This window comes from Elaeis guineensis, chromosome 2, assembly GCF_000442705.2.
Source record: "Elaeis guineensis isolate ETL-2024a chromosome 2, EG11, whole genome shotgun sequence".
Taxonomy (NCBI): domain Eukaryota; kingdom Viridiplantae; phylum Streptophyta; class Magnoliopsida; order Arecales; family Arecaceae; genus Elaeis; species Elaeis guineensis.
The window spans coordinates 92,083,055-92,103,786 of NC_025994.2; the positions used below are offsets into that span (position 1 = coordinate 92,083,055).

At 37.9% G+C, this 20,732-nt stretch overlaps 1 protein-coding gene across 3 annotated transcripts; it reads left to right on the forward strand.

The window, feature by feature from the left end:
* The first annotated feature begins 14,333 nt into the window (after positions 1–14,333).
* LOC105053169 (GRF-interacting factor 1) lies at positions 14,334–20,589 on the forward strand. 3 transcript variants are annotated; one of them, XM_073252188.1, is made up of 5 exons: positions 15,186–15,259; positions 16,189–16,226; positions 16,379–16,455; positions 17,725–17,806; positions 19,855–20,589. In XM_073252188.1, exons 4-5 carry the CDS (start codon positions 17,753–17,755, stop codon positions 20,257–20,259), a joined length of 459 nt encoding a protein of 152 aa, XP_073108289.1. In that variant the 5' UTR covers positions 15,186–15,259; positions 16,189–16,226; positions 16,379–16,455; positions 17,725–17,752; the 3' UTR covers positions 20,260–20,589. The 3 variants fall into 3 exon arrangements, with proteins under 3 accessions (XP_010932533.1, XP_073108289.1, XP_073108288.1); XM_010934231.4 differs by lacking the exons at positions 15,186–15,259; positions 16,189–16,226 and adding an exon at positions 14,334–14,561; XM_073252187.1 differs by lacking the exon at positions 15,186–15,259 and having other exon boundaries at positions 15,992–16,226.
* The last annotated feature ends 143 nt before the right edge of the window (positions 20,590–20,732 follow it).

The window sequence follows — 20,732 nt, forward strand, 5'->3', positions numbered from 1 at the left end:
CAAAGCTCCTCAAAAGGTGGCATGCTGCCTGCGGTCTACGCCAACGTGGCGACCTCTTCTTCACTCTTTCTTGGCTGTCTTCTTTTAGTTGCTTATTTATTGTGGTGGGAATGGGAAGAATCTAGGAGATATTTCACTATTTATAGACAATTTTTCTCAATCAAGCGGGCTTTATGATAAGATACCATGAAAACAAAAATGCTGGGCATTTTGTTGTTGGATTGTGCCAATAAAAGGTCGGTCAATCTGCACTAAAGAGAAAATTCATGAAACGCCTGCAACGTTAACGTGGGGATTATTTATTATTTTCAAATACAACAGTAGGCAAGCGTGATCCAGCGACTCGATCTTTCTCAAGAGTGTCGTCCCGTGCACGGAAAAAGGAGACAAATGCAATATTTTAATTATATAAGCTGCCTCCATGCAAAGATGTTTTCTAGGCTATTTAATTGCAAGCAACAAATCAAGCTAAATGGGATGAATTGTCATAATTCACTTCACTATCTGCTCCTTGCTGCAAGTAGCATCTCCTCCAAGCCACCCAATAAATTTAAAAGCCATAAAACAAATAGTAACACATATTTTATATAACGCAATGATGCATTAATGCATAGAAATGAACAAATAACAAAAAAATTGAAGTTGATCACATAATTCGCTCAAGGAATCGCACAAGGACCGCCGTTGTTGCTGGACCCCATGTTGCAACCCGAAGAATGAGAAGACATACCAGACCCTTTTGGTAGGGATTGGAACACAACCCATTCATTCGCCAACCTCCACTCTCCCCACAGGAGCCGTGCCCCCACTGGGGCCTGGAAACTATGCATCACCAAGATGGCAGAGATGAACGCCACCTTGAAGAGAATTCTCCTGGCACAACTCATGATTGCAAGAGTAGTTCAAGAAGTGCCAGCGGAATTGATGGATGGAGCTGCCGAGAGAATTTATGTCACACACATATATATATATAGAGAAAGTTGGTCGTTATAGCTAGTAATGGAATCGTAATCTTTAAGGATTTGACCCGGGACTAAGCTGGTTGGGTCCGAGTTGGGCTCGTCAATGGCGTGAGAGAACCGACGGCTAACGAAGTGGCGAGGTAAGTTTCGACTTAAATAATTGGTTTGGATTAATTGGCTCTGCATTGGGATGGGGTGGGTAGGGAATGTTGCACTTAGTTGATTGGATTGTATTGGCCTTCTTGAGTTCCAACTGGATGGGGAATGAATGCTTTTTTGCGAAATCTGGAATGTCCGATTTACTCTTGTTGACTGGTGCTTTAAAATAACTTCCACTGACCTTTTCATCAAAAAAAAACAAGAAAGAAAAACTTTCACTGACCCCACCATGTCTTCATTCTACGTAGATTGGCTTGAAAAATGGTAATCTTTTGAACAACGTGCTCCTAAATTTTGCATTCTAATTGGAGTCTTTGCGGGTAATATCCTAAATTGAAGGACAACACCAAGCATGAAGCACCCAATATAATCTCGGCACATGATGTAATGGCTATCGTCATCATTATCGTCATTACCATCAATCTATCATCACCTTTGCAATAACAACTTAAATTAATGGACACCTATAAGAAGTATATATGATAGGCTTAGCATATTATGTCATCACCAACATCATTAATATTTATTAAGATGGATCACCGAAACTAGTGTAAGAGAATCCTAAAAAATAGCGTGAGAGAGAACAAAAGAAAATTGGAGATAAAAAGAGAGGAAAACCATGTGTCTTTTGAGATAGGTTAGCACCATGAATGATGTCTTAATTCAAATGGAAACTACAATCCATGCATGTGCATAAACTCGCGTGGAAGAATTCTTCCTATTGTGAACTGTACATTGGTGAAGGCATGCTTATTAATAGCATGTTTAATTCAAACTTTTGATGTTTTAAGAAAAGCCTAGCACTGGATATATACTAAATTAAATAAAAACCTGCTTGAATACAAAACCCATGTTTGATACCCAAATAACTAGACTTTTCAATGGATAAAGATTTAATTTTCTTTATTTCTTTTTCATCTTTCAAAATTCTACGAGAGAAGCGTGAATGGGCACTTTCTCTTCCCACAAAATATCTTGAATGAGACCATTCGAATGGGTTAAAGAACATAAAGTATTTGAGAACAGGATTATGAGAGATTTCTTTAATTTATTTTGTTGATTTTTATCATATCTGAATTTGGCTAGTTCGGGTTTAATCTTGATTCTTCTTCATCAGAGTGCAAAGAACACGTAGTTGTCCATTGTAACTTGAAAGTATAATATTATCAACCACTGGTACATAGACAAGACGAATTCTACTCTAAAAGGAGTGCTTTCCATAGCATATCTTGAAATAGATAACATCTAAAACTTAATTTATTTGATTTTACATGTGCACAAAGCAATATTTAAATAATTAAGATAAATTAATAATATTGAATTAAGAGATTACTATATTTAAAAAAAAAAAACATTCCAACAGTGATGCATGTTGCCTCGAGGGGCTTAATAATTTATTTATTTATCACATCATCTTCTAGCTTAAGTATAGACCAAAAGTTCCCTTCTTACACATTAGATTGTGTTGATGAAGTAGGAGGGAACTTGGAGAAGATAAGAAGGCAGATTGAGCTGGCTACAGCCAATGTCTACATCAGTTGGGAGAGAGTTTTGTATTCAAACCTTGAGAAATCTTCTCCTTAATTTGTGTTTACTATGGATAAGTTTCGCATCATTTCTAATTTGAAATGTTCAGTAGGGAATCCTCATAGGGAGAAGACTCGTCAAATTTTCAACTTGAGGATTAAAATCCCATCGAAACCTTGTGTGCTCGCTCATGATGTCATTGCGTTTATTGCAATCCTTTCCAAGAAACCGTTGAACGTGTACTTTAGTTGGTCAAGTTAAAACCTATTCTCGTCATGCTGGGTTCTCTGAGAGAACTTTTTGTAGTTTGGTTGGTGAGCGGTACCTACAAATCCACACCGAGGTTTATCAAACATACGTGCCACATACGAAGCTTCCTATATAAAAACTCATAATAACCAAGGTGGTGATGTATATCTAATCTAATTACATGTGATTTTTCCTATGGCATGGGATCTGTTCTGTTCGTCCTCTGCGTCGACTTGTAGCCTTTACAAGGTCAAAGGAAGAAGATTCAAACTTTTCATATTCAATTGTGACGCCTTGATAGTTTACTCAGGATAAGAAGAATGGTGACCATTAATTAATTTGACAAAAGAGTTGAATATAGAAATCAATGATCTAAGAGAATGTTTAGTTAGAGGGAATTGAGTTATGAAATGGAAATGAAAATGGGTGATTTCTATTTGATTCGAAGGAGTCTCATTTTCATTCCGATTCCGACAAAAATGAGAACATCCCAACTCCAAAAATCTTATTTTTTTTTTTGAATAATAAATTTCATTTCGATTTCAATCATGAAATAATTATATTAAAAAATTTAACTATTCTGATTATCATTTCAATCTATTTCGATTTTGATTTTTATCACAAATTAATTGACCTCATCTTAAAAAAAAATATATATATATAACTCCAGTCAGTGTGAACAGAAAAATGAGAGCCAAAACCACCCGCGCTTGGTGAATCTTCTTTGGGAAAGTTGATGCAGAAATGCTGAAGTGGATCATAAGGAAAGAAGGGCCTACAGCGGCACTCCCTTCCTCGTAGTGCGTGAGATGGTTTCAAACTTCAAGCCTCAGGTATTAATTGCAAAGGTTTTCAACACAAATGGATCCAGAGCCACAGCCACATAGATGGTAGAATTGTGCCATAAAAAACAGCCCATTTTTGTTGTCACCCTCTCTTGCCGAGTCCTCTTCCAGCCAATGATGGATTATATAGCAAGCATGCAAGCAATCTAAGACGAACCTTTGCAACTTATTGGTTCAAATTTTCTTGCTTGGATCATTATTGCTAGTGCATATATGCGAAGATTTTGTATATTTTTGTATCTGAATTTGGACTAACACGGATCAAGCTATTATTAGGTTTGACTTAGATGAGGCCTTTAGCAAATGCCTACGATAATTTTTTTTTTGGGTAGCCAATGATCTATACAATGCGGAGTAGCCTTCTTCTAAATATCCCTAATCTCTCAGATCTTGGTGAAAGTAGGATTCGATCCCAAGTAGCTTGGGTAGTGTAATAATTAAAAAAATCGGCATATCCATCTAAACATATGATATTAAATTGCATGCCACGGAAATTTACAAGTGCTGACCCAACTTTTTGCACGGATAAAATGCTATAAATAATAAATCAATATATTAATTAATGTCATATACAATGCTTTTTTTCTCTCAAAAAATATATTTACAAGCAATCAATTCAAGATTGAATGAATCATCCTCAGACTCTCCGGTGCAACAGCTATCCTCCTAAAGGGCTGCGCAGCGCAGAGACAGCCTGTGGGATCTTCTCAGTACATATATCTAATAATTTCAAAGAATAGGAAACCAAAAAAAAAAAAAGAAAGAAAGAAAGAAAGAAAAGAAAAGAAAAATGATCCAAAATTACCAAAGAAAATGAACACACTGTGGAGATGAAGACACTCTCAACGAAGATGCAGTACTCAAGGTCAAGGACTTGGGCACTGTCCGCCATCGTTGGCCGACCCACTGGTGCAACCCGAAGCCGAAGAACCACCAGACCCTTTGGGTAGGGACTGGATCATGAGCACATCATCTACCAGCTTCCTTTCTTCAACCAAGAGCCTGGCCTCCGCTGGGGCTTCGTAGCCAAGAAGCAACAAGATGCCAGCAATGGCCATCACCCTGAAGAGATTTCTACCGAAAAGACTCATGTTTGGAGGCTAGAGATAGAGAGGTGGTGGTGGAAAGGATGGTTAAAAATAGAGAGGAGTTGATATATATAGGAATGGTCCGCCTCTGGATTAGAGTCGTAATGCCCAAGGATTTGACCTGAGGAGTTGGGCAACGTTTTAGCCAAAAGAAATGCTGGGTCTCGGGTCCAAGCTGTGACCGTAAAAGAAGCTAGCGAAGCATCGAGGTAACGGGGTTTCGTGGAACATGAAATCTTCGTCCATGTACTGGTCTTCACCTCCCAATGGGATGTCTCAAGACTTTTGTTTTGCCTAATAATAAGAAGAAAACGTCATTAATTTTCAGTTTATTATACGAGGATGAAAACGGAAAAGAGTTCATGGAGTTTGAAGAACAGCATGCTGTTCGATCAAAACGCGCGCATGCAACAATGGACTGAAAAGGGAAAAAGAAACATGATATATAGAAGCTTACTTTCCAACATGATTTCGGGTCTTCGGCGCATGTTTTGATTAATTTGGAGAAATATGGTGATATTGTCCATGCTGACTCATAGGAAGAATTTGTACGCTTTTTGACCCGGGGGCTGGAATCACAAATGCTTGCTTGCCTCATGCTTTCCATATGTTGGAAAATGGATGGCCCGTTGCATGAAAGGGCAAAGCTTCGTGGTCCGACACGTAAAATGGCACCATCCTCTATCCGGAAGCCCTTGTCATTTTCATTTTATATCACGTACAAGGCCTAACACACTAGATCTGGTTTTTGCTTTTAAAAAATATTGACGATGGTGGGGGTCATGATAGGTTAAAAATTTGTCAATCCGAATCCAATATATCGCTGAACTTGCCAAAAAGTATATATCCCCATTGAATCTGATCATTTCATTACTATTATAGTTTTACCCCAGCAGAACAGACCTTGGCTTCCAACCAAGCAACATGAATTCGAATCCCGTTGTGTACTATGGTGAGGTTGAGGGTACTCATCCGACTCGAGATCTCTCTTTAGGTGTAGTGGGAAGGGTTACGCTTATTGCTCGCTAAGGATGACGTACTCATCCGACTCGGAATCTCTCCTCAGATGTATTGAATATTTATTCAGCGGGATGAGGACTCTCATGGTCATATTCACATTCAGGAGGGGTTGTTACGCCGGTTGCACAATTCCGGTTGCCCCTCCTCATCTCATTTTTCTTATTAAAAAAAAAAAAATCTGATCATTTCGTTATACAGATAATCTAGCTTGATGTCCGACGGGTTGAAATAAATGAAATAAGTCATGCAATTAATTAAGCAGTCACTCCTAACATAAAATGAGTCGTGAATTTACATGCAAGGCAATATTGCAAAGCACCCGGAATGCATCGGAGTTCTTGCATTCATGGGTAATCACAGACAAGCTATATATACCATGTGTTATTTCTTCTATTTTTTTTAGGCAAAGGATGGCGTCGGGAAGGTCCACTGGCCGGTTCATTCCATTTGTGAGAATATGAGAGGGATAACGATAATAGAAAAAAAGAAAGAAAAGCGAAGGTTTTTAAGAAGGAAGAAAAGAAAAGGTGAAATCAAAGATTTTACTCAATTTTGCAGAGGCTAAGCAAGTCCATAAAATTCAATGATGTTCCACTTCCGTTAAAGGAGCAATTCCAACTTTGCTTCAAATACGGACACCTGGATCGCTTTCCCGCCAGACCCTCTAACCAGGTGCCATTGACGTCCCGTCCCAACCTAACTTTCTCTCGGCACCCTTCAATTTTCCAAACTTTCCGACGTACATGAAATCACTTGCTGTGAGAACTGGCCCAAATTGGGCCCTCGTGGACCAAATTCGGCGGATCCAGCCGACTCGGCCGGAGGGAAACAAAAACGAATGGGATCGTGATAGCAACAAGGAAATCACGATCGTGATCCTTTCTCGAGCCCTTGAATGGCCCGGGAGTTTTGGCCGATGTAGACACTTTCCGACTGATATGGACCCATCACGGTCATTGGTGCCACCCCAATGATTGAATGAGTAACGATATATCCATCATCGGTCGAGTTTATCCTATTTTAATTCATTGATAATTTAATCACTCCTTCACGTGCGATTGATCACCAACGAGCTTCCCCTCTCTCTTTCTTCCTCATCTTCGGTGGCTGTCGTGCCACTATAGCCACGCACAGCCATCCAAAACCCCATCCTCTCTTTAAAATCCATCATTACTCTATTTTACTTAAACAACTAGAATCCATTGTTGTTAATTGCGATCACTGCCACAATGCTCACTGTAAGTCCTCTTCCTCTCCTTTCTTCCTTAATCGAGGGAGTTGCCACTAAGACAATAAGAGATGATGTCCTTTTTTTTCCTCCCTATCCCATATACATGTCTAGACCGCCGCACACAAGTTACAAGCTACAGCTACCTCACCATAGGCCAGGACTACAAAGGCTGTGTCACTATCGGACCTTCCTTACCTCTCCTCTCCATCAACCCTTTTAGATGGAAAAACCTTAGTTAGATGGTGAGAGAGAGAGAGAGAGAGAGAGAGAAAGAAAAAAATATAGAGGGATAAAAATCCATCCCTTGATGAGTCCAAAATTCAATTAGATCTAGACATATGTCTTGTTGATCAACTCCCATCAAATTGATCAAGCTCTAATTGAACCTAGACCAAGTTTCTCTCTATCCTTTCTGTATTGGCTGACCCATTCCAAATATATTAGTTCCTTATTTGGACTCTGACAAAGTGGCTCTCTTTTTCTTTCTCTATTTTTCATTCTCTTTTTTGATCAAAGATTTGACGGTGTTAATTCTTTGAGCAAAGCCTTTAACCCTAGAGGAGTAGTAGGTCCAGAGATTGGGTTGTTTGTCTAAAGGCGTGAATAGGTTTATTGGATGGATTTTCTTGGATACAATTGACTTAATTAGACAATAAGTTATCTCTACCCCTAATGTGTTTTATGATGCACATAATTTGATAAAAAAATTTATCTATTACTATGATATTTTATATCTTATATGCTTTATATGAAAATAATTTGTAAAATATTGGATCGAATATAATATAATTTACTGGGACATGAATTGTATTTTATTGCATAAAAAATATGTTATGTGTTAGTTCCACTACTTTCTACTTTGACTATGATCACATGAATTCAGAATCTAGTCTCCTTCTAGACCTTCAATGGGATGATTACTGGTACATGCTGGTATGTTACAGTCAGGAGCTAGTTTTCTTTCAGCCCTAGTCAGGTAGGACTAATGGCTAGCATGCTAATGAGAGTATGTTTCTCCATATAATATTAGAGCTAGTTTTCTTTTGAACCTTTAGTAGGGCAATTACTGGCACATGACCGATGGATGATATATTATAATCAGGTTCTAGTTTCTTTCATGGCTGATTCTCGGTTGTCTTGGAAAATTTATTTTGGCCTAATGTATTATATATCTTAAATTTTATATGGATAAATGTGATATATTTTATCAACATATTTTTATTTCTAAAAATCATGCAAATAGAAAATTTATATTTAATCAAACTACAGGTTCTGATAATTTATCGGGCTTGTAAAGTTCATCATACCTTTTCTATTTTTTCAGATGTAGCAGAATAGATGAGACTTGAGATTGAACAGTGAGGAGTTTAAGATCTAGAAAAAATTAAATTAGTTTTTTTAGAATAAATTATTTGGATATTTATATGAGTTTTCATGTGATATTTTGAGTTTGTAGACTCTTTTGAATAATCATGTTAAGTCAATTATCGCATATCCACCACTATCTAAGTTGGAACTATGCATGTATTTATAAGAAATGTAAGCCTTACATATTCTATAAGATAAATCATGTGGATGTACGGTCATCTGTCGCATACTCAGCTTAGATTGTCAGATCATAGCATGATAAATAAAGTGGTATCAGAGTTCAGATTCAAGATCATGAGAACTTAGGTTAGTGAGAGTGGGGTAGAATTAAGATTTTGATTGAATTTTTCAAAATAATTATTGGGACTAGAAATCCAATGAATTATTTCATAATATTTTTTTTTTTGTGAATATAAATTGAGATACTTAGGACTTTGCTTTGGATGAACATAGATGATTTATATTGATAAAATTATGATTAATGTACCAAGCTTAGTTTCAAAAAAAATGTCATCAAGATTAAACAACTGATATATGAAGATATATTTTGAGCAATATATATGAGTTGTATTATAATGTATTAGCATTCATGATTTTGAGAATCTAATCTTGATATAATTATGGAATATGATAAGAATTTTGATTTTATTGTAAGTCATTTTAGATTACAACCCCCCCCACAAAAAAAAAAAAAGCATTAAATGATGGATGTGATTTGGAATTGGTGGAAAATTGGAGAGTTCAGTTTTTTTGTTGAGAAAGATAGAATTAAATAACAATAATCAAAATAATGAACAATTATCATAAATAATTTTTTTAACTGATATTTTGAGTGGATCCTCTAAGTTAAAATAAATTGATCTCTCTATCACTCTACTAGATTTCCAAGATTATGATAAATAAGCTAAAAATTTATATGTATATGATATTGGAAATAGAATTTTTTTTTATTGATAAAATTGATTTTATGGTAAAATTATAAGAGTCTATGCCTTCATGAAACCAAGCTACTAGATTTTTATGTAAAATTATTTTGAAGTCAAATATTTTGCTTATGAATTATTCGTGCATCTTTTGCCAAAAGAAACACAGGACAATTTGCTGCTCCATTCTACAGTAAAAACACGCCAAACCTCTGGAAACAAAGGAAGGAGGGATCAGGCATTCAATGGTTCGTCCAAGTCAAGCAGCAGTGTAAGACACCTCTTTGCATTCTGAAGTTGGAAAACCAATTCCAAGAGATAGTGTTAGCACACACCATTCTAAATTGAGATTGAGCATATGAGGTAGATTGGTTGCTGTATTTTTTGACCTCCTAGGCGTTGGTCCTTGTTAGACAAAGCATAGATGGAGCTCTAGCCAGGTGTGCAAACAGAAAGGTTTCAGCCAAATGCAGAGTTCCATGGTTCAGTTTTAGGTGCCATGCACCTAGCATTATAAAGTTTCAGACATCAGCCAAAATATTGATAGTGCAGTTGACTTGGCTAATGGGATCCTCTTTGGTGCGAATTTTGCACCTTTGAGGACGGTGTCATTATAGATAGCTGCCACATCATCCATCTTAGAGACGTGCGGCTCTTCTTCACCTTTTTCATCTCTTGGAATAAATGACAGTGATTCATCTTCGGGATGGATAAGATGACAACTATCCATGGTAGTACAGAACTCTATGAGGATCCGAACTCCTTGATCTTGTGCTAAATTTCTGCAAATGCAGGCAAGAAGCTTGTGATTACATGGGCTGCACTAATTGCTAAAAAGATGAAGGCCTCCTGCAGTAATAGAAGCAACAGAAAATTGCTTGTTAAGAAAAATTCTTTAGGTTTCTTTCCTTCCAACAAGCCCATGCCATAGCCCCAAGCAACACTAGGATGATCACTTGGGCTGATCTGCAAAAACTTCTTAAACTCCAGTCAAGACAAAGGCATTCAAAGGAGAACTGCAGGTGCAGAATATTAAGGAGCAGATTGCCTTCCAAATCTAGCTTCTCAAGCTTCTTAGCTAAGATATCTCGAGCGTCAAGCTTTTTCTCTCAAGCTTTGGAGTACTTCAATTTGATTCCCTCTTTAGACAGAGGAGGTTATTAATCCCTTGGAAAATGCTGAAAGCCATCACTCCATTCTTCGGTTGGGGCGTGGCTAACCCTCATCAACTCCTTTGCATTGCACCAATCCCCAACTACAGGCAGGAAATGTTCTCCCCCACCCCCCCCTACAAAAAAAAAAAAAAAAAAAAAAAATCGAGCAGGAAATGGAGCAGTCTATCCATATCATACTCCATTCAGCTTACCAATTCCATAGCATATTGCGCTCAGCTAAATGCTATCCACCTCCCTATTCAAGACACACATGCCCTAACCCGTTCTGCTATAATAACCAAAGATGTTGGTTTTAAATTTTATATCAGTATTGAAGTCCGAGACATGGTCTAACATTGCCACAGATGTCAAATCCACTGGCTGTCAATTGTTGTACAACTTGAAACCGATAGCAAGTGCACTAAACGTTCAAAAAAGAAAAGCAAATATACACCAAATATTCATTGTTGCTGGCTTTGTTCAGCCAGAAATTGGTGCAAGGATCCATATGTTGTTTTGTTATCCGTTCTCCAGAAATTGATGCTTCTAGGAGATTGCAGGTAATTGTGTTAGAAAGTTGTGGATAGCTCATAGGAGGTCCCACTCGAGACTTGTGAAGTCTTTGATTTAACGGACCACTTCACCATCAACTGCTCCCTTGTAGGAAAATTGCAAGGGGGAAACAGTTCAGTAGGGCCCGTACGTTCTGTTCGGCGCCCCTGTAGCATCCATTCCCATCACTATGCAATCACATGTCATCTGAGACGTGTTTAGATGGGTGGAACGAAGACTTCGACGCCACGAGGACTCGGTCAGAAATTGCTGCAGTTTTGAATGGAGTCTTTAATCTTAGTTGAGCTGCTGTAGTGTATTTTGAGACTCTAGCCATTATAAGTCGACAATAAAAGAATTAGAAAAATATGTTCTTTTTACTTTTTAAAGTTAGATATTAGTTTAATATATTGTTGCAGCAACTTATGGTCGTTCTAGATACGATCGGTGCACAACCATATTATTATGTCGGTAAGTCACGCACCGAAGTCAACTAGGATCAAAAGAAAGGTGTCATCGCTCAAAACGGAACAGTGCCATTTGCACTCTCGCATGTTACCGTAAAATTGCATCTAAAAGTAGCATACAAGTAAAGCAATCGTTGGGTCATATAATGACTGCTTTAAAATATGTGCAAATGAATAGAGGAAGAGATTGAAATTTTTTTTTTTTTGTTTCTTCAAGATCTGTGTGATGCGTCCTCGATGTCCTGAAAGGAAATGAATCATTCATGCAACTCGTATTCTGGAAAAGTATGGTGTATTGTACGTTCTTCATCTAGACATGGAATAATGGGTCCTGTTAGTGGGACCAACTATTTTCATCTCCTATCTTGGTATAGTCATCTGACATTGATGCCATGACTTGTAGTTTCTCGTATACCATCCAATTACTATTTGCCGCGTTAGCTATCAAAGTTGTACCCTGTATGAATGGAGACAACAGAGCTGTTCCCTAAAAAGTAGAATCTCATGTGAAAGCCTATTGAGTTGGGAAGTGCCATATGTCTGTCTTAGGGTCACGTGACCCCCTACGGTTCAAAGTATGCAGCACAACAGCCATTTTACTTCCAGTAAAACATAAATGACCAAGTAAAAATGTGAAAGAAAAAAAAGAAAGGAGGCACAGAGAAGGGAAGACAATGAGAGAGAAGACTGAAGTATGTTGTTATTAGTTAAGGAGTCCAGGCAAAGGACATGTCCTGTGGCAGGCAAATGTTGCTTTCTATGCATGGGGATAAAAGATTCCAATCCCATCCAATCCCATCCATCGCATCCCATCCCCATCTTACCCGGCCAGCCTTTATCCAGCCTAACAACTCCATCATGTTTGGGAACCGGGAGCATCTCCCTTGCTTCCTCCTTTTACTCTCTCGCTCTTCTGATCTATCCGACCGGCATATAAAGCGATGCAAAGCGAGCGCTTCACCGATCGTGTAGCAGAGAAAAAAAAAGAAAAGAAAAAGTACAAGCATGATGAGTCGTTATAGCCTGGTGCTTTAGTTACGGCAAGCTTCCTCCACTTCTTACTTGCAAATAGACCCCGTTTTGCTGCCTTGTGGTAGCTTTGCAATTGCCCCCCGAAATCTTCATGAATCGGCAAAGAGTCATAGTGAAGCTTAATTCAATAAGAAGGAAATCTTTCACAATTTCTTTCACAATTGTGAAAGCAAAGAGGCATAGCTTTGCAATTTCTTTCACAATTTCCTGAAATCTTCATGAAAACAATGACATGACATTAGGTGTTTTTATTTAATGCTTTTTTCTGAGAAAAAAGCTCAATGCAAATCTTTGGGAATTTAGGCCTCCTTCATTTTCATAGTTTATTTTTGCAAATCTTGTAATTCATGCTTTAGCACACAGATTTCATATTGGTATCAATTGTTGTTGACTAGTACAAAGAAATAAATAAATAAGAAGATCACGGGCTTTGGAACTTGGATGTGAAAATGTTAGGTCAAATAATGAAAAATAATGTTTTTTTTTATTTTGACAAAAGACGTAGCACATGCTTGTCATCCCACCTACCACAAGCAAGTTTTTTTCATTTATTTTTTATTTAATACTTAGTGTTTTTATAGAAAAATCTAAATGCAAATCTTAATTTAGAAAATAAGGTTTCCCTTAAATTCAAAGTTTATTTTTGCAAATCTTAAAATTCATGCTTTCAGCACACAGATTCCAAATTGATATCAATTGTTGTTGACCAGCATAAATGAATGATAAATAAAACTAAAGGCCATGAACTTTAGACCTTGAATATGTAAACGTTAGGTCAAATAATAGAAAATAATGTTATTTTTTTTTTTGAAAAAGGGTGCAGCCAATGCATACCATACTACCTATCACAAGCAAATTTATTGCATTCCTTATCCCAAGTTGAGAATTATGAGAGATGCTCCTTGATATAACATTTATTGCTCTAGCATTGCTCTTAATTGACAATGAATTCACGCCAGATGATCTACTATCAACATAGCATAGTTGCACCATACTATTTGTCATGCCAGTCCTGAAACAGTACTAAACGATATTGAATCATCAATACGATACTGATCACATCTCCAAGTACATAACACAAGAAATTTAAAGAGCAAGATTTTCTATAGATGTGCATTAAGTTACATCAATTTGCTTCGACTGGTATGAACCAAAATGTACAATATCTTGATGCGGAATCTCCGCATCATGTCTTTCTTCTTTCAACAAAGTGCATGTCACATGCTCTTCATCTTCACCATAGCTCAACATTCACCACCAAATATGCCCTCTTTTTTTAGCAATTGAAAAACTAATTCAGAATATTGAAACCCCACATACTTGTTGCATTAATCGCAAGGCACCTTCCCTAGTACAGTATTACATCTTGCCCCTGGCAAAAGCGAAGTAGCAGCAGAACGGGCATGACGGAAAATTTATGGAAACCCCAACCCCGACCGAGCGTTCCGACCGACCGAAACAAGCATGTGATCCGAGATTACGGTCGTAGGTTTTCTTCCTCGCTTCGACTCGAAGCACCCGTCCCCCCGCCCCCCCTCGCACGTGACGGTCGGAAGAGGGAGACAAAAATAGAAGGCATCGAATCCCCAAGACCTCAGGTGAGGTCACCTCCCACGCTCCACCGTCTAATGAGGAGCAGCAACGGCTATGAACCTGATAAAAGTATAAAGAAATACTGCATCGAAATGCGAAGTAGCGGCGTTACGCGGTGAGGGGAGCGTGAAAGCAACTAGACGGGGGAGGGGGGGCAAAACCTCCAAAAAACCACCTCCCAAAGCCCAAAAAACGACCACCCGGCCCTCTGCTTCGCCACCTGCTCTCATCTCATTTTATTGCCTCTTTCTTTGCGACGCGAACGAGAGGGGGGAGAGGGAGATTGTGTGTGCTTTTTAGAGAGAGAATGCAGCAGCACCTCATGCAGATGCAGCCGATGATGGCCGCCTACGCCTCCCCGAATCAGATCACCACTGATATCATCCAGCAGGTCCTCTTCGTTTCCACTTTCCATTTCTTTTATTTTGAGGAAAAAAATCTCTTTTTTTCTTTTAATCTTTATCTGGTTTTCTGTTTCGGTTTTGTGGCGGTGTTCCTGTTTTGATTGGATTTTTGGGGTGTGATGATGGTGTATCTGGTGATGTATTTCAGGTGTTTTGTGTGGTATTGCTTTTCGAGGCTTTTTTTTTTTCTTTTGTAGATCATGTTCTTATTTGTTTCTTCTTTTTTTTTTTTTCTTGTCGACTGTTGATGTTTGGGTGCTTCGGAAAGGTCGGTTTTTTGTTTTTTTTTTTGGCTGATTCATTGGCAAATAGGTTGCCTTTTCTTGGTTGCTTGGTTGAGCTTCTCCGTGGTGATTCGTGCGATTTTTGGGTAACAGGGAGTTCTTTGGTGGTTCATTGTCATACGGGGATCTTTTGTTTTTTATTTCGTTTTTTTCTTTTTAGTTTTTCCATTGGTTGCTTTACTCCTTACGTTTCAGATGAGTTGGTCTGTTTGCAAGCCAATAGTGCATTCTTTGATTGTTTGGTAAATGAGTGTCCTTGTTCTTGATTGGATTGCCAATGATTAATCTTTGTTGCCATCATAGATTTTTTTTCTTTTTATAAATCGATTGGTGTTATTTTTGTAAAATATCGGCGGGCTTCTGTCGGTGTGGAGAAGTTAGGATTCCTGTTTCTACGAGAAGTAAGTTGTGCTTTTATTTTTCATCGTTCATTCTTTTTTTTTTTCTTTGGCATTTTTAGTTCGTCGTGGGGCAAGTGGGATTGCCTTTCCTCTCAGTCGTGCTGGCTGGGATGATGCATATTGGATGAGTTCTTTTCCTTTTTGGGCGCCTTTCACTTTACACGGAAGCTTGGTGGATCGTTGGTTATTTCTTTGCTTGGCACTAGTTACTTTGAAATTGAATGCTGGTTCATTTATGTTAAAGTTCATTTATAATTTATGAGTAATGCTACCTCATTGAAAATTTTAAAAATGCTAAGAACAGACTGTGCTGACCAACCTTTTTTTTTTTTCCCCTTTTTGATTTTGTCAGTTTTGGAGCTCTTTTCATGAGTGGTCCTACTTCTGGATGATATTATTTGATTTCTTTTATTGCAGCTTTCAGTTTTAGTTTTGGTTCTTTTCTTTGAGCTTTAACTGAGTTGCATATCCAAAATATATTTTTTTCCTTACCGAGCCTATGCATTACATATATTGTCACAGCCAACTGAGTGCGACATGATCATCAATGGATCATATAGTCGCCAGTTTGATTATATATGAGATTCAGTAGTTATTAACATCGAGTTTTTAAGGTATGCCACATTCTGTTTTTTTTTTTTTCCATTCTTTATAGGAATTCTGTAAGTCTTCTGTGGATTGGCACATATGGAATCAATTTGCTCTGCTTCCCAGAGAATGTTTTATGTTTCTCTGATTTTTGGCAGGGCATAAAGATATGATGTGTCATCTATTGCTGTAAGAGCTTCTGTTTTGCATTGATTGATGCTATGATGCTGTTCCTATAATCGATATGCTTATCTGGTTCCGTTTTTGTTCTTTTGTTAATTTCTAGTTTAGTCTAAACATAAAAAAGTTCACTAATTGCAATTACCTTATGCATCTATTAGGTGTCTTTTCTGAAGTAGCCTTTTCACTTCACCTCTCTGTGCGTGTGTGTTAATGTTGTCTATTTTTCCATTGAGCTCTCTCTCTCTCTCTCTCTCTCTCTCTCTCTCTCTCTTTCTCTGTGCATTTTAATGTGATCTACTTTTCCACTGAGTCTCATTCAGGGCTTGTTTTTGCTTGATTGCATTGCAGTATTTGGATGAGAATAAGCAGTTGATTCTGGCCATTCTTGACAATCAGAACTCAGGGAAAGCAGATGAATGTGCTGAGTAAGTTTCGTATCTCTTTGTTATGCAATAGGGGCACATTCAGAAATCATTGTTAAAATCAAATCTGACCATCTGAAGTTCTCACCCACAATCAGTTATTTGACCTATGCAAAACCTGCCAAATAGAAAGCTTTGGTAAACCCAGGTTTTTTAATTTATAGTTAGTTTCTTCTGCTACATACTTGCAATTTCATGGTCGACCAAGCAAGAAGGAAGTCTTATAGTTTAGTTTTGATGTTAAGTTTTTCCTACAATCATGTTTAAACATTTTAAAACATCCTGTGATATATAAATAGTGACAGATGAGAATTTGATTACTGCTGATGTTGATGCCATGTAAGTAAAATGCTTGATGGTTGACATCAGTTTGAAGGCAGATGTTGCAAAGATACTAAGCTTATTCAGTAAATGCTGATTTGATTTGCAAGTCAATGCCTCAAGGCTGATTTATAATTATCACTGTGACAGCCATGTAGCTTACACATATCCAGTGTTTATCATAATGTGATTTTAAGGTAACTAAAAGTAATCTAGTTCGTTTTGAATTGACTTTGATGCTGTCAAAGTTTTTCACTGCTGGCCTTCAAGAGCTGATTGTCTTTTGCACATACCATGAAATAGTGAGTTAAATTTTGTTTATGTTTCTATGGTTTTTTTATAAAGATATAATGAACAATGTAAGCGGACTTCATAGCTTTTTTTTTCCCCTGGATCGTGATCTGGGAGAATGAATATAGAATGAAACGACTGCAGAGGGGTCTCTCTTTGATTTTTGATTGGGGTTAATGAAACTGGATGCATGCTAAGATTTCTCTCACTAAATCTAAATTCTTCCTTTTTTCCTCTCATACTTTTTGATTCTTATGACGTTGTCATGTTTGTATTTTCATCTTTGGAGAACAGTTTACATTACCTAGCTGGAATTGAAGATACTAAATATTTTCATCAAGCACTCTTTTTGTAGGCAGAGAGTTGTGTCAGGAGCAGTTTTATTCCCGATGCCATGCATCAACTTTACATGATATGCTTGTTTTCTTCTTCCATTTCTGCTAGCTGAGTTAAAAAATGAAATTACCTAGTTATATCCTATGTTCTGGTCTTCTTTTAATTATTTCAAGTGCTTATAATTTTGAAAACAAAATGATGCGCTATATTCCATCTTCTATCCTAGATTAGATATTTTGAAAATTTTCTAGTAGATACATGCATGTATATTGTTATTTTGCAGGAATAATAAAGTTAACTGTTTCATTTATTTACTATATTCAGGAATCAAGCTAAGCTTCAAAGAAATCTGATGTACCTTGCTGCGATTGCAGATAGTCAACCCCAAGTTCCCACCATTGCCCAGGTATAAATCACTGTCAATGTTAAATCATGAATTCTTCTTTTCATCTTGTCATATAAATCATGAATCAGGAGATTCTTTGGAAGCTTGTATGATATTTTGGCTTATAATATTTATTTCTCACAGAAAATGGGTATATATAGGTTTCTAGCAAGGATATCTAAAGTACATTACTTTCATATACGAACTTTTTGATACTTTAAGTTAATTCCTTGCCTAGTATAGCTATGAAGGAAGATATGCTTAGTTAAAACTATGGTTTTAAACTATGTTAGTGATATGTTGAATGCTTTCTTCTGTATACCATCCACTGTTCCTATCTCCTTCAATTTTGCAATTATTATGACTGAAGTTTGTCCTACCAGCACCAAGTACCGAACCAGTAGCTTATCGCTGCAGTACGGGTTCGTATGGTGCAACCCCATACCAACATGGTATGTTGCTGGAGGTGAGACACAGTTATACCATGTTTTGGTACAGTACCAGACTAAACCTCCATATTGTTCTGATACTTTACCTGTATGGTATGATATGCCTAATACCATGCGGTATGGGTCGGTACATTAAACTTTGTTAGATATCAATTCCAATTATGATCTTTGGTGCTGTATACACTTAAAATGAATGCAAATGACCTTGTTTGCCTAGTATAATGAAGAAGGAAGATGGTCCATCACGAGAATACATTTTAAACTATGTGGATTTATGTACTGAATGTTTCTCTCACTGTTCACATTTCATGTAACCGTGGCTTACTTTCTTCATTGTTACCAGTCAGTTCACATGTTCTTTCTTTATGAAAAACCTAACGAACCCCATGGACCAAGGCGACAAAAACTACCACATTATCTGAGCAAGCTATAGCCAGTCTCACGAGTTCCTACGTAATCCAATGGAAAGCGACAATTCCTTGCTTGTTGCTGAAAAATGGAGTGGTTGTAAACCATATTTGGTATTGCATGCCATTCCCACCTTGTAAATTCACATCATACATGCCTTCTGCTATTGGCACAAAGATAACTGTTGGTTCTTGTATATAGTGAAACATCAGTGAAGATGAAATACTGATGCACTGAGATCCAGTGAAACTATGCATTTGTAGCAAAATAATGAAAGAAAACGTAAAGATAAACCAGACGGTTCAAATCCATGGATATGACACTGTCAGCTGACTACAAAGTTGATGTAACTGTACTCCATGCCTTAATGTGGCGTTTAGACAACATATGCATAAGCGAATCCCACAAATGCCAAAAAGGAGAACTCCGTTTTATGGTATTACTTAATTGTGGGATGCATACTTCAGTGGCAATTGCTTGTCAACAAATGTTGGTTCATAAATTGTGTAGGTAGCATCAACCATATGCCAAGGTTGAACAGAGGGCATGACTTCCCACCAATGAAGTGAGCCTATTGCTCCATTGGACATATTTTGCTTGGGGACTTCTGTGGTTGCTAGGGCTCATGCTTCTTCAAGAGGTGTGTTGGGGTGAGAAGGGCTCAGGGTATGTGAAAGATGGAATATATGGAGGAGAAAATTTGGTAGACCATCCATGCAGTTTTATAACCATATGCATTCTTTTGTAACTGTACCTGAAGTAGATAAGTGGTGTTTAAACCCAGTTTTTAAGAATTAGAATGTTGGAGGAGAATTTGTTAAAGAGTTGAAACTTGTATTTTTCGATTGTAACCATCACAATTATGTAAAATCTGCTTTCAGCCTATCACTGTGTACACATACATGTCATATGTCTGTATGCAAGTATAAGGGATCACAGAAATTTGAAATAGAGAAATGTTATGCTCACACCTAAAAACTTTTCTCAAAAGCTTTTTTGGAAAGAAACTTCATATTCTGACTACTGGGAGGCACCAGTATGTGATGCTTCCGGGAGTTCCAATATCCGCATTCACAGTTTTCCATGATAGCATTTTTCTTTTGAGAATTTAATACAATATCCATGATCAGTTTTGACCCATAGGACCTCAACTTCCATTAAAAATAAAAGTAACCTGGTCATCGCATATCTGATGTTAATTCTTTCCAACAGTTTCCTCCAAATGCTGTGATGCAATCAGGCCCTCGGTATATGCAACACCAGCAAGCCCAGCAGATGACACCACAATCTCTCATGGCTGCTCGGTCTGCCATGCTGTATGCCCAGTCACCAATGTCTGCATTGCAGCAACAGCAGCAAGCAGCACTGCATAGCCAGCTTGGAATGAGCTCCGGAGGGAACAGTGGGTACAGCATGCTTCATGGTGAGACCAGCATTGGAGGTAATGGGACACTGGCCGCCGGCGTATTTCCTGACTTTGGCCGCAGCAGTGGATCTGCAAAGCAGGAAGTGGGGAATGCATTGCCTACCGAAGGACATGGTGGCAACTCAGGTGGACAAAGCGGGGATGCCACCGAACCTCTGTACCTGAAGGGATCAGAAGAGGAAGGGAACTAGTTGGTTTCTGTGGTGGATGTAGTCGAGAGTTTCAGCTCCACAGGAAGGTTACGGACTTACCGGCGACATTTTCATGTTGATCGGAACAATCTGGTTGATTAACTTACTGGTGGCATATCTTCCTCATCTTGGTAGTGGTGCATGTTAATCTTGATGAGGACCCTGAACTTGTCTTTCAGACTTTCTTTAGTGTGAGATGCACTAAGCATTAGATTTGTAAATTCGTAGGTTGGGGGCTCGTAGCTATTGCTTTGGCTATTGAACCTTGTGTTAAAGTAGGGTACTGTGGTTATCTCATTAATCCATGTTGCTTTGCTCCGCTTTGTGGTATGCTCATCTCCTTTGGGGATGCTCTTCTGTGAAAATATTTCCTCTTCACATTGGTACTGTTTGCTATTTACCAGGTGACCCTGTAATCGTTGATGAAACAATATGCATGCTAACCCATAGAAGCTTTTTCTGGTGAGAGAATA

Excerpts from the sequence above, each read along its gene's own strand:
- LOC105053169 (XM_010934231.4), top strand. The coding sequence starts at position 14,478 with ATGCAGCAGCACCTCATGCAGATGCAGCCGATGATGGCCGCCTACGCC. Across the intron at positions 16,456-17,724 it reads AAAGCAGATGAATGTGCTGA|GAATCAAGCTAAGCTTCAAA; the intron begins GTAAGTTTCGTA and ends TACTATATTCAG. Across the intron at positions 17,807-19,854 it reads AAGTTCCCACCATTGCCCAG|TTTCCTCCAAATGCTGTGAT; the intron begins GTATAAATCACT and ends TCTTTCCAACAG.